A 26,039-nucleotide genomic window follows, 5' to 3' on the forward strand; every position below is an offset into this window, starting at 1 on the left:
ATTTACAAGCTATAAATGTATAATGACGGAATATGGTGAAAGGAATCGTATTTGTATTAGCGTGAAACGTTTAGGGAAATTATGTAACCATGTTCCATATCAGGAGGTACTTCTGTTCTATCTATTTTAAAGACCCATGCAAGTCGAATATAGGACTTGTCCGGATTTCAAGCGATAGTTGTATCAAATCACTTCCATACGGTAATTGTCATCTTTATAGACCGATCCATTATCTGCATGTCATAGCTACGACCAACTGATATTTGAATCATCAGGTAGCGTACAAGGAGCGCCAGATTGGTACCCTTGAAACTAATAACAAAACACGATAGTTTGCCTTTAACAGGACAACTTAATACTACGCTAGCGACTTTTTGGATTGGAGCCATACAGTTTTTGGCTACGGCAGTACAATGAGTGGAGGCTTAACTAATCTAAAAATCCCTTAAAAACTGTTTTTATTTTTTTGTTTATTGAGTTTATATCATTGTAACGATCGAATTGTGCGTCTGTATGCGGCAAGTGCTATGAATAGTCGGAAAAGAAATATCTGAATAACAACGGTGACAACCACCATCATGGCATAGTATTTGAAGTTAAGTCCAATTAAAATCTGAATAGAAAAAAAACTAAATTTGCAAAGTTAAATACCTCTTATGCACTTGTTAATTTTAAAATCATAATGAAACAGTTAGTAGATGTCAATATGCCGGCTTCTTGTTTAATGCATATTGAATAAGTCTGATCTATCTTTGAGAGCATGTCACCCATTTATTTTACTTCTAAAACACTCCGCGACCGAACTAGTTAACTGAGCTCATCTTTGCTTTGAGTTACGTAGATTATTCATGTCCTAGAAGAATTTATCGCGCGCACAGTTTATAGTGTTCAAGTTCTCGACCGCCTGTCCTACGACCCCGCGTCACCCCGCTTGTTACAAGACCCTCTCATTTGCCCGCTGCTTCTAGCGGGGAAAAAGGTCACAGCCATATCATCTTCCGAACCGCGAAGGAGTGCTAGATGCAGCTGGGTGTTTAAGCGTTGGCGGGCTACTTGTTTCTCTACTCAACTAGCGTATCTCACCTAGTCAACGACAAAGCACAGACCTGGACAGTCGTTATTATTGTCCTCTTAGAAGCAAACACTAGGATAATTGCTCGCGGAGTCAAAAACCGACTGGGTATACGCGACCATCACCGTTGACCGACCGAAACGCGTGGTAACGCACGACGCCCAGAAAGACTTGCGACTGCTAAAACCTCATTGTCAATGGTCGATCGATTAGTACTCAATTCTACGTAGTGTGTCGGCGTGTGTAGCCGACGTGTGAACAAGGCAGGGAAGTTATTGCTGGCGTGTGCAGTGTTTAATTTGAATGCGACAAAAGGTAACAAACAAAAACTTGCTTCTTAGCGAGTAGTTGCTCCTTGCTTTAACGAGACTTGTCGTTTAACCTGTTGTTTGTGATAGCATTGAGGAAGATCTGCCGAGCAGGTGCAGAGACGAGTGAAGAAACGAGACGTTATTGCGTGTAATTTGGTATATCTTCGGATTGATTGCGTTGTCGGGGTATGGGTATGCCGTTCTTTTGTGCTGTGTAGTTGCGCTTATTCTGTCGCGTCAGTCGAGTTAGTGAAAAAGGCCTGTATCACAAAGCTGACGCAGCGATTAGAAATATACGAAATAAAAACGTATGCGCGATAGCCGGCAGCGAAAACGGCAGAACAAGCTCTGAGAGAAACAAAAACTCCATACGCATGTGCGCCCTGCCTAACAGCAACAACCAGCAAGACCCTTCGCTACCGGCTGATCGGCTACAACGGGATAACCCAGGAGATAGGTCCGCTGCTTCCTCAAATACTGGTACACGAGCATCCAACCAGATGATGTCGGCACCGTACAGCTCACCAACAATTATACAATGTACAGGTCCGTACGCAAGTTAGCTAATTAGTATTTGGTGGGTGAAATAGAGAAATATAAAAAAATAAATTGAAAGACCAGTAAATAAGCAAGCGTAACGGGTGAAATCTTAGTGAAGTTTGTCGTTTGCTGAAAAACCGATAAAGCAAAACATAATATTCATGTATGGTCAGATTGTGCGGTGCGATCTGTCATTGGGCTTATGTTGCTACATTCTATAAATACATATATTCTGGATCGGCAATTATTATCACGAATAGACGCAGCTTATTACTAACTAATAGACATTAGACACTAGCCGAAATACCCTAGCTGGCTGTAATCGGAATTGTGCAAAAATCGCATCTGTTTCCTAATAATAATCACCACGTATGGCTCCACGTAACATTCGTGCACAGCGTACGAGCGAACTGAGCATATCTCTAAGAAACATGCGAGCGCACAGTCGTTCATCAAAATAAACTGACCAAGTTTTGTCAAAGCAGTCAGATTCATTGTCAATGGCTGCTGCACTAGCAGTTCATTACGTCTTGTCTGCTGAGTGACATGATGCGTTGACATGATTTAGGCTAAAACATCGAAGACCACTACAAAATCACATAGTTCTTTTGTGTAAACATAGAATAGATTCTGCAGTTGATCAGAGGAAGATGGTTATATGCTTCCCAGGTCGTTAACGTCATCTAAACACACGGTGCCGGTCAAAATTTTCAAGCTCGTGAGATTGACTAGATTTTTTCAAAGCTATGGTTATTGATCTGCTTGCTTTAACGCTATGCTAGAGCAGCATAAACAATCTATTTTCTAACAAAGAGTGAAAATGATTTTGCAAAAACCTAGTGTTTCCTGTTATGTTTCGCTATTCAGTCATACCTGGTACAAAGTGTATGTTGTTGGGAAGACCGGTCCCAGCTATACTTAGCTTCCTTAACTAGAGATTCACCAGCTTAAGTTGTGAAGCACATAATAATACCCCTTTATGTTGATCGGGTACAAAAACATGACGCATAATGTTAAATAATTAGAAGCTCAGATCATATACTATGAGTGTTGAGCTTCATTCACCCTACATATCCTATTTAATTCGTTCACGCCATGTTTGTGAACTAGAAGTCTGCTATTGTTCTGATATGAGTGGTTCAAAGTTCTGGCAAATGTCAAATTCTTTGTTGCCAGAACATTCAAACGGCATATAACCATACGATCATATTTGCGGAATCTCAAAATTGTGAATGGTTTTTCGGATCTAAACAATACTGTTCGCTTTCCGAAAAATTTTTTTCTCATGTTTGATTCTCGGTGGTTACTTAGAGCGAACTTCAGACACCACGCCGGTATTCGGCTTGCCACAAGTGTGTATTACGTACACACGCTCTAGATGAAGGCAAGGGATTATAAAATCCGCTTATTGTAGACCATCGTTAGTGACTGCCAAGCAATTTTTTCCTATGGTTAGTGATCTATCTGGCTACGGCAACTTTTCCTATCTCGGTCAAATACACTGCTGATATTTGCATAATAATGGCACCTTTTACTCTACAATGGTGGCAATGATCTTCATCATATGATCTTATGCATAGGATTATCTGATCGTATGAAGTCGTTACGCTCGAAGTCTACTGATGAAGTCCGTGTGAGATTTTCGTAGTCTAACCTGTTAAACTGTTTTTCTTCTTACTAAAGACTGTGACAAGGTAGAGAAGTCGGAGCGATTCGCTAATTTTACTACGGTTATTGCAGTCGGTATTGTCGTAGACCGTTTCCAGGTTTTTTTGTCTCTTGCATTTGGACTCGTTTCAAAAATCCTGCGTCTAGTCTGTCTGCGTTCTTTACGAAAACGGGCAGTACCATGAATACGTCAACAGCATAAGGGATTGTGCGATCATTGCGAAATGGTCCAGTGTCCATTATGAACTCCTGATCAATCCTTAGACTTGGCAGCAACTCGACGAAGTACTTTTGCTGGTATTGAGATTTCAAGTTCACGTGCTGCAACATGAATTACATCAAAGAGAATCGTAACATTGTGAAACATTTTATTGCTTCGTAGTAGAATAAAATGTGTATACATTGCTCAACTGATTATATTGAATAAAAGTTTAGCTATCGCAACAATTTTGAAATGCAATGCATACGAAGTCAAGTTCAACGTACACAACAGCTTGATCGTGGCATAATGATAGCGCAGTAGAACTTACGTAAGTTCTGGTACGGTAGGAAAGATTATGATAGGATTAGTGTACCTACTGAACTTCTTCAGTTTGGTTCTCATTTCTGTTTTACCACCCCCTGTTCAAAGGCATTAAAAGGTACAATACTAGAAACGCAGGAGGACTTCGTTGTCGGATATAGCGTCGCCTGTTTCCGTTAATTCAGAAGTGCATTAAGTTATAGCAAAAAGGGTACGCTGCTTCTGCTAAAATTTGAGATTGTTAATTTGTTGAAAACGTATGAAGCTATCAGGTATACTTGCGTCTTTGATTCTTTTGGACTAATGACATTTATCGCATATAGCACTAGAATTATTCAATGGCTACGGGCACAGGACTAGTTTTTGTCTGCACTTGACAGGCAAGCGGCGATCATACTAAGTTCAACAGTTACTAGTAACTTGGTGGGTTTGAAATAGCTTCGTCATTTTATTGCTTACTATTATGTGTAGGCCAGCCTTATCTCGATATTTTAGTGTTGACATTCACCGGCTAAAACACATTCAGGTAGAATTATCATGTTCCTGGATAATGTAGAATCTCTCAAAATTTGAATTTTTTTTAAATCGGTCATATTTACCATAGCAACATTCATGAAGTAGACTATAATGCGTTTGATGCAAGTTAGACGGATTATACGTTTAATTGTACTGGAAGCACAATGTTTTAATTCATCGTTGTGAAGAAAATGACCTGAATATAAACAATCTATGAACATATGAACATTCATATGAACAGTCAACATTTTCAGTCAGCCATGACGTATCGTCTTGCATTATTTTTATTTACAATTCTATCTCAATTAATTTCCCATTTATATCACATATGTCAATACTCTATGTTGGAAAATAAGATATGTTGGAAATCAATACTATTAACATTTTTTCTACAGCTGAGTATCTATTGACAAAACTAATTTCACCATACCAGTCGTTATATATGTTCTTCCCGGTTCTAATTATATTCTCTATTAAAAATTGTTCTCTCGTTTGGTCCCAGTGCTATACATATTCCATAGTGTGCGGCCGTACCATATCTATGTAATAATATGCAGTCATGTGCTGCTCCAGCTTCCCTGGATTGACATCCGACTTCGATTTGACCGCCCTTGACTGATTACGCCAATTCGACCACTTATGATGTTGTCGGTTACAAGTTTTTGCCAACTGATGTTCGATTTGATCTACTGCAAAGGCGTTGCCCTGCGTCGTGTGATTGGGAACTTTTCAGTCGCAGAAATATCGATCATTGTATGAATGACGTTTCCTTTTTGTTTGCTTTTATAAATTCGAGCGGACCACCGTTAAAGGAACCGGAAGAGCTTCTGTTTGATCATGTTTGAAAAATCAATTGCGTTTCTCTTACAGCCGCCTTACAGCCTACAGAAGTGCCAAGTCTGTATCATACGAAATATTTGCTTGTTACGATAAGAAAACAAGGCGGAAGATTTTTCTAGATAGAGGTAGACTTGTATTGGTTTGCTGAAAAGGGAAACGCCGCTCTTTTTCACACCAATTTTGTGATGACTTTGCGACGATTGATGCTCAATGATGTTTGTTAGACAATTTGTTCGAGTTCCGAATCCGAAGATATAATTTATAATGGTCGCTATCCGTTACAACTAAGCCATATGTAATCAGTAGAAGAATGAATCGATGTAAACCAGTCTCTTTTCACCTCTGTTTTACCTCGACAATAATACACTGTATCAAACACACTATTGTTTGAATGAATACATATGAAACGCGATAATGGAAGCATGTACATGTTATTGTTATGAAATTACTAATGCTTAACAGAAGGACTTGCTGCATGAGCGATTTCATCTAGTGGTACGCATAGATAATTAGGTAGAAATCTTACTTAGCTAGGCAGCTGTGCTGCAGCGTTTGGGGATTCGACAATATTGAATGGGACGCTACTTGACAAACAGTAGCTTTAGCAGCAACACGGGTACTGAGCAGAAATGTTCACCTTAACTAGATTGCCCTGCAAATATTTTTCAAATCAAATGACTATTTATCTGGAAATATATATATATATATATATATATATATATATATATATATATATATATATATATGAGTTAGCCATTTACGACAAGGCTTAGAGAAGATATTTATCGTGTCTCAATTTCCCTTTCTGTATTTATCTTTTCGGGTCCCGTGAAACTACATGTAACTAAATAAAGATTATATCTTATCTGCTTGCAAAAAGGAAATCTGTTTCAGTTATCCAACGTATGAATTGAAAACAACTGATTTAGCTTACGCTTGTATCCGATGTAGAATCCGTTGTAGCGGTGAACTGGTTTGATTGTTACTGCCTTGAGTCCACATGCTTCCTATGGTGTGCCGTAAGGGCGGACCATTTCTAATAATGCTAATTATGTTGTTGTATTCTGGCACTATTTCTTTTTTACAGGAAAAGCATTTCCACCGAGACTATCGGGTCATCGTGTTGTCTGCACTGATCAATGTCTGTATTCGTTCGGAGGATACGCACCGCAGGATATCGGTGAGACTAGGCTTGTCACGGAACTCTGGAGATTCCATTTCTTCCGCAAGGCATGGACAAAAGTACCTCTTAAAGGAGATGTCCCAAAGGAAGTGGCGTCCAGTGCAGGTAAGTCTCAACAAACTTCTGGTGGTAAATAAAATGTGATCCTTAAAAAGGGTTAAGCAAATTGTACTATACAGATCCATAAATGACACTGTAAATAAAAATATTGTACAATGTTCAGCTTTAATTAAATCACAGTAGTAATTAAATCATAACAATGATCCTATTTCAGCGACACTACTTAACAACAAAATTCTGCTTTTGGTGGGCGGCACGGGAATACCGTTTGGACAGATACGAAGTCGTGACGTCTATGCTTGCTGTTTGGATGATATAGATAAAGACGGGGCTGTGACTTGGGTACGATGGAAAACCTACGGAGAGATTCCCGAAGGATTGTATGGACAGGTCTGAACATCACTAACTTAACCATTTGTAAAATATATATATATGTTCATTATGGAAGAATATATAATGTGTTTATTTCTGTTTGGTCATATATGTACGTTGGCCCTAGATGGCATCACGGGCATCATCTTTTAAAGACTGATACTCTTGGTTATAATTGCCGCGGTCTTATGCCTTCAGATTGTTGCATATTGGCTTATTTCAGGCTATCACAGTGCACGGCGATTACCTTTACGCAGTGGGCGGTACCGACGGTCAGGTGTATTCCATTGATGTGCACAGATTAGATTTGCGAACGCGGCAATGGCAGCGTCTCAGCGATGATCTGAATGAGGATTCCATTCCAGCGAGGTACCGACATGAGATTGCTATATACGATGACAAGATCTACGTATTTGGCGGAGGCACGCCGTCTTTTGTCTACGGATTTAGTGAGGTTGGTACTGTAGCATTTTTCTTTCTTATCATTTTTCACTTTTCTCTATTTGCTCGCTATTCTTGCACAAGGGCGCATTTAGGCACTTTTTCTCATGGTAAAATTATTCGATTATTTGGGATGCCTCAATTTTTTTCTAACTACGCGCTGATTCAAGCTCTAGTTTCGAAACCGGCAAAAAACAATGGTACCGTTTTACTCCCTCGAAGACCGACCCGAAGTTGAGAGTACTCGCAGACGATGACTTAGATAGGAAACATATCGTGTATACGGCAAAAATATAGCCCGTGCAGTTTTAAGAAACGAGCTGCCTTCTATGAAGTTGATATATTTGATCAATGATTTGGTAAAGAAATGTGAGCACTTGACCACAAATCTCAATCAGTTTACTAGATTAGACACGTGTATGATATAAGGGTATATTAACAAAAATGTGATTGTTCTGACGTCGCCGTATCGTCATTGGTGCTTTCTTTTGCAGATGCCGACTTTCGACTTGAAGACTTTAAAATGGAGCTACCAGCAAACAGAGCCTTACTTAGGTTTCGATAACACCGAAGGTCCGGAACGACCTTTGCCTAGGCGTTGTCACAGTGCTGTGCAGCAAGCTTGTGGCGAGTGGGTTGTGGTTACTGGTGGAGTGGACGAAAGAAATCAGACCTTTGATGACGTCTGGAAATTGCACCTACCGACTTTGCGATGGCATCGGCTTAACTGTACACTTCCTAAACGAGTGTATTTCCATTCAGCCGCAATCACAGCAGTAAGTTTGAAGAACGTAAATACTCGTGTCGTGTATCAGTTGTATGTTATGGAATGCATTGACACCGGAAATGGTCCAGATACCGAGAAATCGAACCAGGAGTATTATCTTTTATGAATTCCTTTATCAACTATTTAATGAGCGTGCTTGATAAATGTTTGAATGAGTATTTCGACAAACGTTGATTGACAAGCTTCACTGGTTTATTGGATTCTACGCTTGCTAAAAACGCGGCCATCTTGCCAGGGAAGACAAGGTTTTCGTTTCAACCTTGCGTATTTTTTCAATATTCTACATATTTTCTCTTGAAATCGTATTCATTCGTCGCTATCTAACTGAGGGTTGATGTTTTGTTGTTTCAGACGGGTTGCATGTACGTATTTGGTGGTGTTGTCGAGAATGGTGAGTTTCGAACAAATGATCTGTGTGCAATGAACGTCGACGTCCCTACGCTCCAGGAGCTCGCGATAGAGACTGCGGTGAGGACTCTTCCAGGCCTGAAACTCTCCTACGGAAAGCAGCTGAACGAGCTCCACATACCACCCTTGCTTCAAAAGAAATTCCTTGCCCATTAGTATTGACATAATATAAATATTTAATATAAATAATAATATATTAACGAAGGTTGAATATGTGCAAGACAAACGATTTCCTCCTAGGTTTATTGCATTAGCCTTTAAAACTAATTGGAATTGCCCACGCTTCCAGCTGGCTTCCGGACTGCTCGACTGTTATTGTTAATTTATCAGTGTCAGAGGCCGAAAAAGTAAAACAGTAAGATCAGACAGGACTAGGTTCCACTGAATGGAGCTGCTATCATTTTTACTCGACATGATAGAAAAGACAAAACGTGTGCGTGTGATTGTGTACAGGCGAAATCTTAGGACTATATGATTTTAAACAAGTACTACGCAATACAGCCACCACGTATTGGTGGGTAAAACAAAGCTGAAACACAAAAAAAGATGACCAGATGTCCCGAAGACACACTCACGTTCAGTGGTAAATGCCGAGTGATACCTCTGTGGCATGTGAGAAACTATGAGCCTTCAGACAGACCTTGAGTGTGGCCAATGCGTTCATAGTAAGAATGATATATTCAACTCGTTTTCCTACGTAAAGGAGAACGGGCGAATGGCCGTGAGCAATCATCTTCACAGTGGTTTTGGCACTATGATAAAAGAAAAGGTGGAGCATGCAGGAAAAGAAAATAATCTAATAATAACCAGAAAAAATTTGTGATACGATGCTGTATATCATGTATGCCTTTATTTATTTCATGTAAAAGGAAAACATAAAAAGCATACAGCGACTGGATAAAGTACATCATGTTCTAAAGTTACACTCATCATCGAACGCTGCGCTAACGAAATAAATAGTTTATGATTGCAACGTATTATGTGCTCTTAGTTCGTAAGGTAAGGGTAGTATAATCCACACTGTGCATTTAGGATCTATTTCATCGTTTTATACGGGTTACTGTTTTAAGGGATAAAATACGAGCATGTGCCATTAACGTGAAGAACTTAGTCTAGAATTGTCGTTGTTGTGCATCAACGTAATAGCTTCTAATCCAATGAAAGCAGATGTACATACCAGGACGACGCACAGAGATTTCAAACAACTTGGGTACGAAGAGCAATATATGAGAGGCACTGAGGTTCAAATTAATTTATGCATTTTTAACCATTAATTTTTCCTATTCTCCTATATTAATTTTTCAGTTTCTGGATTAAAAGAAAATGTTTTTGTTCGCACAGAAATGAGTGAAAGTGCCATCTCATGTTTGTGCTTTAATAACGAAAAGGTTAGGCTTGTGTTCATCTTAAATTATACGAAGTTTTTTTGTGTGGGTTCGTCTTCTTTCTCTTAAAAGAACGTTGCTTAAGTTGTTTAGGCTGCAAGTTGATTCTTATTGTGAAGCACGTTGTTCCTGATTTAAATGTGTAACTGCTACTTGGGGCAACTCATTGTTGTTCAAGAAAGCTTTACCAATCTCGTGTTTTAATAGGATGGAAACTAAAAAACTAAAAAAAGTACTGCAACCAATTTTGCTAGTCTTCGAGTTTTCCCGTAGCAAAGACTAAAAATATTGGCCATAAAAAGATGGAAAAAAAACTATTTGAGAATGTAATAGAAATTAAGAAACACAAACTAGCCAAATAGCTTAGTTATAATCAGTATGCACCTACGTAGGTAGCTTGTAAATATACACATTTTATTTTTTATAAACACAACTTATGTACAGGAATTGGGCACCCGTCTTCTGTTTACGCAGAAGAGGTTCCGTGTTCTTTTTTCTTGTATTTCCATCAAATACCTCTGCGGTATACATACTCACAGCGCGGATACCCAGCATCACGCACCTTCTAAGTTACATGTGTAGATTATCTACATTTGTTTTTTTTGCCTGTTCCAAAAAGCACTAAATAACAACAGAAGCCATACTGCGTTTATAGAAGCAGGTGAGCCTTGAAGTGGCTCTTACTAACAAATGACGTAAATGACATGGTATCAATTTCAGCCTATACAACCCTCCGTTTAACATTAAGCCATATTATCGTTCCACATTTCACTCCGTGTTCCTTGTCGAACTTAGTCCTGATGCGGCCTTTGGGCCTGTTCGGCTTCTCGTGCTTCTCGCCAAGTTGCTACGAACCAGTTGTATGCTTTAGCTGCGTAAGACGATCGCAACAACAGGTAGATGAATGCAAATATAGTGAAAATCCAAGCTACAAGTAAAAGATAATTAGGTCTTTCGACTACTTCACACGGAAGCGGGCCAATCCGATCGACTGGTAACAGCGTCATATTCTGGACCTGCGGTATCCCTGTATGTTTCTCAATAAATGCAGCCAGCACGTCTAGTGAAGTCGCGTTCGTATGGTTCAATTTAGCTATTGCTCGGGAATTATGCAGCAACAGAACGGTAGGTATGGCCACTATGCCGTATTTCATGTTGACCGTGGACGATTCATTGATCTGCAGCGCAAGCACAGATATGTTGGGGTAATAGCGCGCGATACCGTTGAGGTACGGAGCACTGCGAGCGCTGAACATGCAATGAGGAGAGTAAAAAATAAGTAAACTGCATTCGTTGCGCGCCGCTGACAGCGTTTCGGCAATTTCACTTGCGTTGAGTATCACCAAACGGTCGTGGGCAATCTCCGGTACTGCACAGGAAACACGGCGACTATCGGCCGTGGCAGCCGCTGAACTGGCAGAAGTCAATTTGCTGGCTGCATCGGTGCCGTTTTCACTAATCGGTAGAATCGCCGTGTCCAACGCACTGTCATTAATTACCGGATCCGATGAATTGACTGCGTCAATTACTTGTGGTGATAGAAGACCTAAGCTCTCTTGCGGTGATAGCGTAACCGTGGAGACGTTTCCGTCGAAGACAGCACTGTCGACCTGCAAATCTTGCATGTAACACGGGCTTCCCACTAACAAAAGAACGAACAGGGTAATGCCTTGTGACATGGTGGTGATGACAGTAGGCACTCGGTGGAGTTTAGCGGTGAAACCCACGTACCACGTCAACTAACGCACATGTTCTAGATTATGAGATTCCACTGGATACTAAGGTCATCGAGGAGTTACTGTCTTTTTCATTGTTTCCAGAGCACTATGTGGTAGAAAGGTTTCTGATTGATGTTGTCACGTAGAAAAAAAAACTAAATTACTTTCTAAGCCTTCTGTACAAACGAAGCTTAAGCAAGAAACTCTGTAGACGTAAACGAGTGATACCCAGAACATGTTTGGCTGGAGAGCCAACAGCTGATCAGTGTACGAATGCACGCATTTCTATTTTCAAACGCTGATGAGCGCGGGCTATTCTTCTAGGCCGGGCAGGAATTAGGGATGTTATCCTAGGACAAAATGCTATCCAAGAAGGGTTGTGTTATAACAAGTTTTATTTACAATAAGTGCACACAATTTAGTTGTTTGATTTGACATAGGTAATGAGACAACGTATAAACATAAATAAGTTTTCATGTTAACCTAACAAACCGCAACGCATTGTCCTTTAAAGGACCATAAAGCATTCCATACAACCCATGGTCTTAAAACCATCCGTCATCTCTAAGGCTTCGGCACCTGAAGTTCTAAAAAAAAAGCGAATACTTAAGGTTGTATGTGATACTTACGCAGTTCGCGATTTCTATATGCGAACGCTTTAAACGCCGAGTTTTTCATGCTTCTTTGAGCTTTATGCCATAGGCACGGCGTATGCGTGCTAAAGAATTATGCATGTGAAGCCTTTCCCTTGGTGGTTAAAAGGGGCAACATTAGTTGTTTTAAACACAATCAGTAATGATTAGTAGAGCCGCTTTGAATTGGTGTAAAAGTTGCATTGTGTAGAGGGTATAGACTTACAACATTTTGACACAACACCTATATTGGCCAAAATTATTATTCGATAAAATTATGTAACGAACAGTAGCAATTATCTCCACTTTAAGGGCCCTGGCCCATTAGCCAAGACCATACAATATAAACATTTGCTTATTTGAAATCTATTGATACGAGAAAAGCTCGGTAATGCGTTATCCAGGGCTACTCTGCAAACGGCTTCCAGCACAGGCTCTTCTATGTTGCTTTTATTAGCTCACTTTAAGGAGCAGCAATAAGTTTGTCTCCAGAGTGCTGCTGAACTCGGGCAGCGAAATTATATTAGCAACAGTCTTTCTTACGAAAAATTAATTTTGCAAGTTTTGCCTATGTCGTAATATAAACCCAGCTGTAGTGTTTAAAAACAACTTTGACGATTTTGTCATACTGGCGGCAACCCAAAAAATTCTTAGTTAACCTTGTCTGTAAACAGAAATTTATTTCTCTGACACCATAGATACGTATATATATTACACACGCAATGTTCCTAGGTAAAATCAGTAAACACTTTGAGTACTCGTGGGTGGAGCTGCAAGAATATTCATGCTGTATTTGTCAAATGATTTAATTCTGTATTACATTTCTAACGTTTCTGCTCAAATGGCACGTCATTTTAAGATAAGCAAACTAAAAACTCTACTGATCAATAGCCGGGATGCATAGCATTATGCATAGGCAACGATCCTGCACAAAGTTCGCAAAGATTTGGAATGTAACGTAATCTTAAATATACGTCAATAAAACAACGAAGTCTGAGTATGCTCACCAGAGATGATCTCTATTTGACAATGTATATCATCTGTAACCATAAAGAGTAGCGGGGTGAGGGATTCCATCTCAACGAGGATCAAAATGCCTGCGTAGACACACTTTGTGTGTAACTGATAGCGTGTAAGAGTTTGTAGTTTTACAATATTAAAACTATTTCCGATAATAGGCAATACCGAAACCGTGGCAAATTTACTTTACTGACAGTCATTGGCGGATTGCAAAAATGTGATAATATCTATTTCCGACGTTATGATCGTTATAAAGCATTGTTCATACTTTTTATGACGTGCGTTAGCACTATCCAAAGCCATTGTTTCAATGAAAAAATTTTATTAGAATCCATTGGATTCAATGTTGCAAAACCGCAGCAGACTCCTCGCATTGTATCAACTTGCTTGTTAAATAAATAAAGACATCGACATATTTGTCATATTATACATTACGGCATACTAAAACTGTTTCTTATAAGAAAAAGCCAGCAGCAATCGTTTTTCGTCGTTAAAATTTTATAAGATAAATTGACTTGAATTTCAACTGCTGCTACTACCATGAGTACTAAGTCTCACTGTGTAATATGAAAGAGACACGTTTTTATTGCCCTTGTATTCTAATAACTAAAGTCAGACAAATTAACTTGACTAATTCCTGATCTAGCTCCTTATCTTCTGATTCTTACCGTTGCCGGACAACACAGGATCAGTAACAGCAGTTGTGTGAGCTAATTTCTTGTCGGTTCGGCAGCGTCTACTTGATATAATAATCTAACTTGAAAATTTCCTTCAAGTGCAGGCCATGCGCGCTGGTCGCTTTAGCGTGCTAAGCATATTTTTCTCCGCTCATGGTCAAACCTCTCTTCGCAAACAGCCGTACCATACTTTTTAAGTATCACAGTACTGTCCCGCATGCTGCCATCAAATGAATGCGTATGCAATATAACGGGAGATTGCGATCAGTGGACACATTACGAGCCTGTGTTCCAACTTACCGAACTGGATGAGATCATCGACGATACGACCTGATATGGCTAGCACGCGGCTACGCGTATTCGGTGTCCCTGCAGTCCTTCGGGCTGGCGGATGACCGCAACATTTCATATGTAGCCCTTCGCACAAATATGGCAACACCCGGTTCCGTAATTCGTCTTTTGCTATATATGTATATATATATATATATACATATACAGGACAGACGGGGGGTTGTTGGATGGTATTTCAGTTTTTATTCTCGAGTGCAAACAAGTGTCGGCGATTACGCAAGATAGTTTTATTTGATACGGAAAGCGCGACACTCGTTGATGATAATTGCAGACAGCAAAGGGTCAACACAGCAGTAATGCTTTATGTTGGCTCATGGTTACAAAACAGACGGACGTACATGCATACATAAACTGGATATCACTGGGCACTAATTTCAGTTTCGCTTTACTATGAAGTGAATTTCATATCAAATTGATGATAATACGAATACAGTTGCGACAATTTTGGCCGAACTAGTAAACACTGCAGTGATAGCCACAACGTCCACAATGTGAGCAATATAAACTGATGTACATACATGTTCTTATCACTTGCAGGGATTGCTAATGAGAAACAAACCGCTTAAAGTTCGATTTAATCCCAATCGATGCATTGGCATTTTAAGCACACTCACGCACACATACCCACTCGTAGGCAGACGCGTGACGTACACAAAGTCCGTGATGGTGACACTGTTAGTATTGTTATTTACTGTGTGCAATATGCACTAGTTGTGGAAAATATCACTAAATGAGATGTTTTTAAGCTATTTAGTCAACGTATATGGTGCTGGGATCATTTGTACTGCTGGTAACATATCTAACCGTTCAAACATTTGTGGAAGGGCGATCTGTACAATGCTTTGATAAAACATACAGGGAGCACAGTATAGCGGACAAGTGGGCAGGCAAAATTATCATATACTCGTGTATACATTTCTAGGTTATAACGAGCTTTATTGACTTGTTACTTAGTAGCTACCTGTACTGAACTAGAATAGCTGACCAAATTTTTATTGATTTATATGTTCATTAAACAAAAGACAGATAATCTGCGCTCGTAACAACACTTACGTACAAATTTATAAAGTAATACATTTATTTTTTTAACTATATGTAGTATGTCGTTTCAAAACGTTAACCCTCATTTCTTATGTATTTATAGGGTTAATAGCTTTGTGAAACGCTAATAAAAAGCGCTAAAGTAATTCTGGTAACATTCATGGTTACCTGAAAATAGTTTTTTTTCGAAAAATGACTCAAATGTGCAATACTGGGTATTTGGGTACCTACCTGGATAACACTATCCCTCCTGCGAGAAACCCAAACGGCATACTTAATACCGATAAAAAAGAGTCATTACCTATTTTTTACGTTATGTTTCAACGGCATCTTTATCTGTGAAGAATACAGCAACAAGCGCACACAGCGCAAGAAGTAGCAGATTTAGCCGGAGTTCCGTGACTTTTTCAACGTTTTTGTGAAAGATGCGCTAGTTCTTCAAAACTGTCTTAAAAATCGCTATGAATAGCTTATTAAATTATTCCGACCCTTTTCAATAATATTGCACATAGTTTGTCTACAGGTTAGCTCTATATATAAATCGAGTGTGCGCGAGTGGTTCAAACAGCGAGATGGAATTGAGGAAATGCTGAATGAAAGCGCTGAAATACATTCTAAATAAATAAGAAACACCCACTGACGCGACCCTTTTTTGTTACTGCTTTCGGTACCCATATTCTTTGTCATGCAAGCCTATTGCCATAACATGGCGATATCATGATTTCTAAGTATGATGGGCAGACATTCAGGTCCTGAACATAGACTTCCTTTTAAAGTCTGCTGTATACATATGACCGACCACCAAATCAATCTCGTGCCACGCTTTCTAACGGCAGTATTGAACACGGAACGATCCGCCTTACCTTTTTGACATGGCAAATATTACAGCGTGGCCATAAAGGCTAATCTCCCTGCGCCCTTATCATGGGTTTAACCGATCCTGCAGTGTAATTTCGCCCATAAAGCATAAAAAAGACAGTAACTGGCAAACAAAAGACTAATCACAGCCTAATAGCATCCTTAGGCATACGTTCAGTGAAAGCAAAGCTTGGCTTGCCAGACATTCCATTGGATGGGATCATTGAAATATGAATTTTCCATATCATATTAAGCGTGATTCCCCTTATTATGACATCGAAGATTCGGACGACTGTAACAATAATCAGTTATTTTTATGTGAAAAAGTGACACAGACTAAATTAGATTTGCTCATGAGTATAGTACGTAATAGAATAGGTCGATATACAATAACTTGATTATTTTATAGTGATTTAATCACTTAGCAAATGGAAACTTTGAAATGATTGAACTCTGTTTGTCAATATATTTGCCAACATAACAAATCAGTAAAATATATGTCAACTACTTACTATAGCGCCACAACCAAGTAAAGAACGTTTCGATGATTCTCCTACCGAAAATTTAATAATTCACTAATTTTTTTTGTAGCTTTAACGGCTCACACCTACTTTAACTATTAATTTAAGTTGGAACGCACGCCTATTAATGAAGATATTTTAACCGACAAATATAACTTGTACAACCCGGATTTTTCGATGGATTGTATGCACATTCAATATGACCATAAACGGCAACGATTTCTTTGTAAAATGTGCCTTCCCTTAAAATGCAAAAAAACAAAGGGCGCCGGTTAATGGCTCTCTTGAGATAGCGAAAGTACCGTAACCGTGCGCCAATACTGGACGGTTAGCTAATCAGCTTAAAATTTTAGTATGAGAACAACTTAAAGCAGATGCTGCGAAGAGCAAAAGCGCAGAAAATGCAGAAATGTACCTAAAGCATGCTCAGGTCGCTTATTCAATGATAAGCGTCCTAGATGCTATGAAAAATAAGCAATCTACTTCTTGCATTTTTCTGCTGATGAAGAAGTACCTCCTGCCAAATACATGTCTTATTATTCCGCACCTTTGTCACGATGTCTAATGCGAACTACTGCTTGAAAGCAATTTTGGAGATTTCAGTAAGAGTTTTGCTATTATGAAATAAAGAAATCCTCCTACAGTAAAAACCTTTGGCGATGGCATGATTTACTCTAATTAGGATTCTCCATAATTCGCGACGCAGTGACCCGTTCCAGTCGTTCTATTATATAAAGTATCATCTATACTGACTTCATTGGACCTTTGAGTTTTTGGCATACCTGTAGAATAAACCGCAGTTGCGTAATATCACCAAGCTCGAATAAGTTTTTATAATTCGTTTTAAATGAAAAACAGTAAAACATGTCTAAAATAAAGGCCATAGCAGAATTACGTTCACTACAGCCCATAGTCAATACCCTTTATTATTGAATAATATGTACATTAGTAATATTTTATTGAAAAATAAGTTAAACAAAAAGAGAAAACACCATTTAGTTTTCACGAGCTGCTTTCCAGTTAGTTTATCTCTTCAGAATTAGAATTAGTGGCATTCTTTATATGGTATTTTCTATTCTTGCCGACCCATACACTGCAATACGTACAGCCAAAAGATAGAATGGATTAGGAGAAATCACTGAACAATTCAAACCGATTGTTCAGGAAAACTAATCAGATTTTCACTTTTATTCAAATTCGCACTTCCGTGTTCTGAAAGCTTCTATTCGTGAAACCTGTGCTGTAGAGCTTGATGAATCGAGTTGAATTAATTTCTGGGTTCATTAATCTGCCTCAATTTGCAATGCAATTCAGTTGCGTATAACTTTAAGTTTGGCCGTCTTTGAATAAGTACTATCAGACAAATAGACCAGACCAATTCGTTAACTGAGGATTGATGCGTCAGAATAAATCATTTCTTTATGCTTCTACTAAACACTACTATGACTAAAATTGTCCTATGAAAATGATTTTAAGGTTGAACTCGCATGTGTGTAAATAAAAGGTAAAGTTTTACCTACCTTCTTCCTGTAATGCTCGTTAAAATCCCTTTGGGTTGCTGCAGTGTGATCTTCAATGGCACTCATAACAGCCTGAAAGGAACATGTGTTTTACGATTATTTCGATACACGTATATAGGTACATGGTTTGATATATACCGTTAAACATCCCTTTTGCATGTACACTGCCAACATCGTTCCAAACTGCTGGCCTCCACACAAACTGAGGTTGACTACGTTCGATTTCAACCGTAAAGTACTTCGCGTGTCTTTGAATTTAGCAAATGTTACCACTCCGTCATCACGCGAACTATAATTAAGCAGGTCATAAGAGGGGTCATAGCCACGACAATACCCAGCAATAGTAGTAGACACTAAGCAGATGGAAAAAGAAGATACTACAATGGTGCAGTTTTCAACAATATCAATTTGCTCATGTTTGTCGTTAACCTAGCTCACCTTAACTAAAGCAAGAATCTCCTTTACCGATTAGTATATATGACTTTGAGCACTTTTGATGAAACAGAACACAATCAACACTTACCTCTCTGGCGGCGCCAAATTCTGCAATAACATCTACGTTGCCCGCTTCCTTCCTAAATTGCTCAATGAACGCGCCACGTTTCATTAACTTCTCATAAGTCTGTAATGTCTTTTGGAAGAGTGTCGATATCGATGTGTGATTGGCCAACATTAAACCCGAAACACGGAAGGGTGTCTTGACGTAGGGCGAACGACGAGCTAAGCACACCCGGATTCCAGCTGGTGACCAGGGAATAAACGTTGCATAGCGACGGTCCCGAAGACGCGTGAGTGATGAGTGGAGCTAAAAAAACCAGGGTAGATCAATTCAGACAACTGTAGCGTTCTAACATCGTTATGAACATTAAGTTAATATGTCACATGTTGCCAAAATCTAGTGCGATATATATTATTGCATTCGTGCCAACCTTTATAACACAGATTGTTCCGGTTAGGTCATAGTCATTAGGCTTAAAAAAATCACAACATAATGTTAAAGCAATCCCTCTGTCAGTTCAAATTAGCCTTTAGTTGACGTCTTCAAAATGTCGAGGTGGATTGAGTAGGCCTTTAACTGACCAATCCTGCCACGTTTGACGAACATAATTTACAAGTCGGTATCCGACCCAGATCGACGCGTTGATACAACGCGCATGACGCGTTGGCCGACAATTAAGAGATAATACGCGGATTGAGTCAGCCTTAGATAGAGGCCAAGTTGACGCGCAAGGATCGATAACGGACTTTAGTGCTAGGTAAACATTACCAATAGTGGTATATATATTACAGATGAGTAGCAGAATGTGTCAAATATAGCGCCAAAACAAAAAAAATAAGTTTGTCGAACTAAAATTCTGTAAATAATGACTTACGTCAGATGTATCAACGTCGCCTTGAATAATATTCAATAGATTGACGTAACAGTGTTGATTCACATTGAAGTTAGTTGAAACCATCATGTTCTTTTGTTGCAAAAGTCGCCGCATCACATCGAGCACCGTTGTGCGTTGAACTGCTTGTTCCTGATCATTGATCATCAGTGGAGTAAAACCTGAAATCCAATTTGAAATAATAAAGACGAAAAAATAAACATCGAGACCACTATGACTAAGTTTAGTTTTAACTGTGTTTTTTGGATCAGGATAAACTGCTTTTTAATTTATATCTGAACTATTGTGAATCTTCGCAACAGTAGTGTGGTGGCTATTTATATATTTTAACTTTATGTAGTACTATACTAATAAAACGCAAATTAGTGAATTTTGTTTCCTACTGAAATCTAAGCAATCCATTACAATGAGCATTAATTCACGCCTTTCAACAATGTACAACCTATGAGGAATAAAGAGTTTTTAATAAAATTGATTAACAAGGATACATGGAGCAGACAACGTTAGAAAATGTACATACCTGTCATTAAAAAATGAAGACTTTGCACAGGAATGAGGGGGAAAAGCAGTGATTTAATATCAGTATATAACGCTGCAGGGAAGCGCATAGTAGCTGTGGACAGGGACATAATATTGGAGACCATATTGTTGACTTGCGCAAACGACGGATTTTGGATATGCAATCTGTAATAAAAATGACCAGCATAAAATCATCGTTGCACGGGCTCAATACACAGCGTGGTTTTCGAATTCTTTACTTGAAGTTAAATCTAAAATTTAATTAATCGTAAAGAAAAAAAAAGAAAAAGCCCGTGCACACATGTTCGACGACTCCCCGTGGGCAGTGTAACAAACGACAACGCAACGATCCCTTACACTAAAAGGTGTCCAGTTTTAGATTGGAAGTGGTTCAGCGACTCTAAAAATAGTGTAGTGCCTACCTTTCGCAAGCAATTCTGTTGAGCGCTGTATTATCAAGGACGATACAACAATCGGCGAACTCAATCAGTCTCCGGAGTGTGAGCATCGAGTTATACGGTTGAACGACAACGTCAGCGCTGTCGTCCTGATTGGGAAACACTGAATAAGTCTGAATGAGTTTCTTGGGAAAGCGATTTTTAACCTGCTCGATAAGGTAGCTCCCCATGCCGGAGCCCGTACCTCCAGCGATGGAATGGCAAAGAACGAACGCATCTAGTGAGTCGACATTTTCCGTTTCGCGCTCAAGAATATCGACGATCTGCATAACAAAGAAACAACAGTTAGCACCAATGAAGCGATAAAAGGATTCACTGTAACTCACAATTAAATATCAACCATTTAATTCTCATGAATTATTATTACTATTTTTGTCAGGTACGATTTATCATGAATTGCCGTTATTACTAACATTGTCATGGACAGAAGTGTTAGTATAGGCATAATTATCGTGTTGTGAACGCACCTCATCGCTTAGTTTGTTTCCTTGGCTGTAGCCGGAAGCCCAATTATTACCGGCACCACCTCCGTCTTTACTGACATAAATATTCTCACGATTGTACAATCGCTCGTACTCTGAATTCAAAATCGTATTGATCACACGTGGCTCCAGGTCAATAAGTACCGACCTAAAATCCAACCACGGCAAAGCATCAGTTGTTTCAAGGAATATATATATACAGATATTTTTTATAGAAAATGCTTGTTATTGCTTATGCCATGCGAAAGCAAAATTTGAGTGACACTTCTCCATTCTCTACCGAACGCACCTGGGAATGTAGTGGTTATCATCTGCTTGATAGAAAAAGACGTCCTTGCAGTCTCCGATGTTATCATCTGGGTTCAAGGCGATACCCTGTGGCGAGATTCCGTGCTCTTGACATAGCTTCTTCCAGAACTCGAATCCAACTAGAGAAATAGAAATGTAAAACACCAATAGAATTGTGATCTAAACAGTGAATATTCAGTATGCACAGCCGGCAGTGAAAGACAGAGCATTTAATTAGGTGTAAAGTAACGGCCTTTAGTCGCATGAGTCTTATCAATTCACAATTATCAAACGCATACAGAATCTAGATAGATAAAACAAAGAGTTATACATCTTTGTTATACAACCTAAAGTTGAAATTATATAGCCTGCAAGACTCTGTATAAAGACATACATGATAAACATTTGTATATATATGATCCATGGTCTCCTATTGATGTGTCAGACATGTACGTCAAGGATTCGTAGAGATTCGTAGAGGAACAACATGGACACATGGCCACACTAACAGATTAGGTGGCGTGAGTAGCTAAATGCACTAACAATAAATGTAATTAGTCAGACTGCCAGGCGTTAAAGTCTACTGACTTCGCTATGCTAGTATATCCTTTTTCCGTTAACTGCAAACTTAAATAAATAGCGTACTCACATCAATGGCTCGAAAAAAATATTTTTGTGGCCCTTGTGCATATTCACTTGGTTTTTAAGAGTTGTTTAAATCTCTACATATACTCCTGCCACAATGAAGCAATTAGACGAATGGAGTGCCCTTCGAGATATCAAACGCTGCCCTCTTACGTGGTGTCCGCACTTTTCAGAAAAACCAAATAGCGTGTCAAATAGTTGTAAAATGAATTAGAACACCAAATTATAATGACTACAAAACTTTAGATTACAATTGCGGTTTTTCATCATCTAGTTCACATCGAAGCAAAAACAATACAAGCGCGTCTGTTTGACGTTACTACTATACTTCGCGTTGTTCGCAATTCATCTGCACATTAGCTGCTCGTTCTTTGAGATGGACTTGTTCATGCAATGGGCCCTTAACAGTAGCTTATATATTCGAAGACTAACCCTATTATATCAGCTTTTCTGATAAAGCAAATTATTCCTTAAATAGATGCAAACTTGTTAACATTGAGACAATTAATGGTAGCCCACTGCCCAGTGTAAGCTTGAAAGGGCCACTCGGTTTTCACACGGATACAATTTATGACTTTCATTTGGTCAGCTTCGTTGGGAACTTAGAAGAAAGTTGAACGAAATCATTAGTCGGAAGTTCTTGGTTTTCACTTCCATTATTATTATCATCGTAACCTTCGGACGTTCGTGCTTTTCTCACTTCTCCGTTTAAATGAACTTTGCTGTCCTTTAATCGGTTACTCTACAACATTTCTGATATCATAGAGAAGATTTCCTAAGTCTGGTAGAAATGTTCCTCATCCAAATATCTGGGTTGCAGCGTTTCGACTTGTGTTTTGAAATAGCAAGGTTGGATCGTGATGATCTATAATAGTCATAGCGTGTCATTAATATGTGTTATGTAGAATATATACGCCGTTGTGACTGATACGCGACCAGGAATTTATATTCCGCTGACTTGAGACTTTCAGTCCAGCAATAGTTGATGCGATCCAATCCCAAAGTCTCTCATCTAAAGCATCTATTGAACTCAAATGGCTGCAGCCATTCGAGTTCAATAGAATATTACGATCGACAAAATATGAGCGGATCCGCGCATGAATGGCTATTCTGTACTTAGAATATATATTTTATTGCAAATTTCAAAAATGACATATGAAATACTTCGGAAAATACCCATAATATGAAATGATAATTATTTACTATAAATCATCTGAATGATGGATGCTACCTGTGCTTGACCACCAATGCAGAACATACTGAATTTATATTTATGATTATAAAGTTCATGAGATGATCTTATATTTTCAAGCACGTGTTTCAGAATTTAAAGTTTAATAATCTTTTTCGATCAAGGCATCATTACCACATTGTTTCTTAATCTATATTCTTGTATAATAACCGTGTTTGCGGGAGATGGCATTCGCATAATTCAACACTATACTTTGTCCGTATGACTTTATTGTAGGTCCTTCCAGCACTGAACATTGGTTTTTAAAAATTTTTGCATGCAGTTAAATAGATAATAAAATCGTTATTGAATGCTTCTATGACTTAAATGAACACTTGCGTTATTGAATGAATGACTTGCTATGTAAAGAGAGTTTCATATGTTTTCATAACGAATAGTTATGCACAATGATTATCACAGTGGATAGTCGACATGTGGAGAACTCACTCTGATTGCCGCATTGGCCCGCCTGAATAGTCACTATCTGGCGAGACATTGTCAAAACTGGCCACGGTGACACTGCAGCACCGCTGCCCAAATCGCTGAAATTCTACCACGGGTAAAAGTTTGACTGTAGAATTCTGTCACAGAAGAACTCAACTCGGAGAGTTGGCGCGGAACTGAACGGATCTGAAATCACTTTTTGTTTTCATTCGAAAGCGTGTCAAAAATGTACCACAACGGCGGGTTACGAACTGTTAGGTACCACAAGCTAACACAGTCGTTCCTGAGCCTTCAAAGCGAGTCCTGGAGAGCACACTGTGAATTAGCTGGGTGCGAAATCTAAGTAATTTCATAGAAATACTTCTTTGGTGGTGTCATGACACGATATAACTATAGTATAACGTATTAGGTAATCTGCATGTTAGCTACGCTAGTGTTTCTATATATATATATATATAGAGAAACACTAACTAGACTTAAATATTCACTAAATAGAAAACCAATCAGAGCTGGATGAAGCAGATTACTTTGTAAAAAGATTCAGACCTATTTAGTGCCATTTCAAGATCCGGATAATTTATAAAATGGTTCCCAGGTTTGTCCTTTACTGCCTAAGGTTTTTGAGAGAATACAGCTACGCGCGGCATGTTCCTAGGAGCATCGTTTGCAGTAATTTGTGTATGAGATACAGCGAAAATTCGAAAAACTGGTACTACATCAAGAGAGATATAAGTGGCATGTTAGGTAATAGCAGCTGGAAGGCCTGTATAGTTACACAAATTGTGTGAAGCAAAGACTGTACTTACTACTATTGTTGAAAATACGCGTTACTTAAAAATCGTCAACTGGGATGCGAAACAAGAGCAGGCAAGACCGACAAGAATCGATTGAAATATGAAAAAAAATCAAAGCAACAGCTGTTCCTAATTAAAATGAACTTTGCTGAGCAATCTAGCGCTGTATCGTCGAAACTAATTTTAAGGATTCATTTTTCAATTATTGACTTCCGTTATCTATCTTTAATCCCTGTTTCAGGTGTCACAGATCTATATAATATATCCGCCTTGCTTGTACCACAATTGACTAATGAGGCGTCCTGAATCGAACTAGGACCTCTTGCTTCATAGAAATGTAAGCAAGGTTTTTGAAAAGACTTCCTAGTTATCGTGTGATACAAGAAAGATACCGACAATCTCGTTTTTTTTCATGCTTTCTACTCTCTCGCCCGCTTCAGTTGTCAAAAACTTCTCGAATATAAGGCAACTTCTATGTCTTACAAGATTTTCTCAACAAGAATCCAATCAATTTGAAAGAAGTTCGATGCTAAAGGCCTACAACGCCACTGCCAGTATTAACAACGTGTCATTAGATATCGCCAACCAGACTCTGCAGGAGAGGCCAGGCCAGTTGGAGAGGCCCGCTGGCCTTCGACTGAATGTCAAGAAACAACAAGACTAATGATGGTCGACAAGCTACAAATCTATAAGAGCTTGGCAATTTTTCATATATTTGTAAAGATGCATAATAAATGAGTAGTAATAGATCTTCTGCTCTCTCTTCTCTCTTTTGAAATCGCAAAGGAAATCTAAAGCCTTGCGCGAATTATACAGCCCGAGAACAAACTGTAACATATGACAAGGTAAAAGAACTCCGTTTTTCTTTTACAAACTTAGTTGTACGTTGTTCTGACAAAACGAAGAAATTGGAATTCATGACCTGCTAACGTTCTAGATAGAGGGAAGAATGTGGAATGTCCGCCCATAAAGCCTGCTGCTAGAACCCGTCTCCCTTTCGTTAAGCAAAACTAATTACACAACTGCATGTGGATCGAAAGTCTTATTGCACTTATGACGGGCCTGTTTTCATCACGATGGTACTCTTCATATACTTTACATTGTCCCAAAGGGTTGGCCGTAGTTGCATAATTGTTATGTATGGATGTTCATTGTGCATAAAATATTTTGGCTGAATGGGAACAGGATGAGAATCATATTAAACTTCGACTGCTTGACAAGAAATCTTAGAGCACTTAAAGAAAGCTTTTTAATAACAAATTTAATAAAATTCGCACTGTGTGATTTTCAACAATAGCGACATAGAGAATGTAGAGCTTCGAATCTTATGACTTCGGAGCTGA

The 26,039-nt window shown here is 38.8% G+C and overlaps 3 protein-coding genes and 1 long non-coding RNA gene across 8 annotated transcripts; 2 read left to right on the plus strand and 2 right to left on the minus strand.

Moving 5' to 3' along the window:
- Positions 1–984: 984 nt before the first annotated feature.
- On the plus strand, positions 985–9,698 carry slim (scruin like at the midline). Its single transcript, XM_022789446.2, has 6 exons — positions 985–1,929; positions 6,558–6,758; positions 6,928–7,103; positions 7,309–7,539; positions 8,021–8,302; positions 8,665–9,698. Exons 1-6 carry the CDS (start codon positions 1,758–1,760, stop codon positions 8,875–8,877), a joined length of 1,275 nt encoding a protein of 424 aa, XP_022645181.1. The 5' UTR covers positions 985–1,757; the 3' UTR covers positions 8,878–9,698.
- A 797-nt stretch (positions 9,699–10,495) lies between these two features.
- bug (thioredoxin domain-containing protein bug) lies at positions 10,496–15,105 on the minus strand. Of its 3 annotated transcripts, none has more exons than XM_086980700.1 (2): positions 14,454–15,105; positions 10,496–11,748 (listed from the first exon to the last, which is right to left on the minus strand). In XM_086980700.1, the coding sequence occupies exons 1-2, from the start codon at positions 14,560–14,562 to the stop codon at positions 10,898–10,900; spliced, it is 960 nt and encodes a 319-aa protein (XP_086836826.1). In that variant the 5' UTR covers positions 14,563–15,105; the 3' UTR covers positions 10,496–10,897. The 3 variants fall into 3 exon arrangements, with proteins under 3 accessions (XP_086836826.1, XP_086836828.1, XP_086836827.1); XM_086980702.1 differs by lacking the exon at positions 14,454–15,105 and adding an exon at positions 14,145–14,425; XM_086980701.1 differs by lacking the exon at positions 14,454–15,105 and adding an exon at positions 13,464–14,108.
- A 2,710-nt stretch (positions 15,106–17,815) lies between these two features.
- Positions 17,816–24,091, minus strand: LOC111245385 (tubulin gamma-1 chain-like). 3 transcript variants are annotated; one of them, XM_086980699.1, is made up of 9 exons: positions 23,906–24,091; positions 21,584–21,722; positions 21,280–21,442; positions 20,777–21,075; positions 20,356–20,375; positions 19,818–19,996; positions 18,968–19,249; positions 18,445–18,516; positions 17,816–18,017 (listed from the first exon to the last, which is right to left on the minus strand). In XM_086980699.1, exons 1-9 carry the CDS (start codon positions 23,952–23,954, stop codon positions 17,997–17,999), a joined length of 1,224 nt encoding a protein of 407 aa, XP_086836825.1. In that variant the 5' UTR covers positions 23,955–24,091; the 3' UTR covers positions 17,816–17,996. The 3 variants fall into 3 exon arrangements, with proteins under 3 accessions (XP_086836825.1, XP_022649421.1, XP_022649422.1); XM_022793686.2 differs by having other exon boundaries at positions 20,356–20,519; XM_022793687.2 differs by lacking the exon at positions 23,906–24,091 and adding an exon at positions 23,798–23,814 and having other exon boundaries at positions 20,356–20,519; positions 21,280–21,389.
- Positions 24,092–24,116: 25 nt separating this feature from the next.
- LOC147757435 (uncharacterized) lies at positions 24,117–25,445 on the plus strand. Its single transcript, XR_015321649.1, has 2 exons — positions 24,117–24,232; positions 24,938–25,445. It is a non-coding gene; the product is annotated as an uncharacterized LOC147757435 (long non-coding RNA).
- Positions 25,446–26,039: the final 594 nt, after the last annotated feature.

The sequence above is a fragment of the Varroa destructor genome, unplaced genomic scaffold (genome assembly GCF_002443255.2).
Source record: "Varroa destructor unplaced genomic scaffold, Vdes_3.0 BEIS01000002.1, whole genome shotgun sequence".
In the NCBI taxonomy this organism is placed as follows: domain Eukaryota; kingdom Metazoa; phylum Arthropoda; class Arachnida; order Mesostigmata; family Varroidae; genus Varroa; species Varroa destructor.

Bases quoted from the DNA above. Each gene is read 5' to 3' on its own strand.
- LOC111245385 (XM_022793686.2), bottom strand. From the start codon at position 23,954: ATGTCTCGCCAGATAGTGACTATTCAGGCGGGCCAATGCGGCAATCAG. The intron at 21,443-21,583 runs GTGCGTTCGGTA...GTTGGATTTTAG, and splicing joins GATAACCACTACATTCCCAG to GTCGGTACTTATTGACCTGG. The intron at 19,997-20,355 runs GTATGTACATTT...ATTGGATTTCAG, and splicing joins TCTTCATTTTTTAATGACAG to GTTTTACTCCACTGATGATC.
- bug (XM_086980700.1), bottom strand. From the start codon at position 14,562: ATGAAATGTTGCGGTCATCCGCCAGCCCGAAGGACTGCAGGGACACCG. The intron at 11,749-14,453 runs GTAAGTTGGAAC...TTCTTTTGTTAG, and splicing joins CGATGATCTCATCCAGTTCG to TGGGAAGCCCGTGTTACATG.
- slim (XM_022789446.2), top strand. From the start codon at position 1,758: ATGTGCGCCCTGCCTAACAGCAACAACCAGCAAGACCCTTCGCTACCG. The intron at 7,104-7,308 runs GTCTGAACATCA...GGCTTATTTCAG, and splicing joins CCGAAGGATTGTATGGACAG to GCTATCACAGTGCACGGCGA. The intron at 7,540-8,020 runs GTTGGTACTGTA...TTTCTTTTGCAG, and splicing joins TTGTCTACGGATTTAGTGAG to ATGCCGACTTTCGACTTGAA.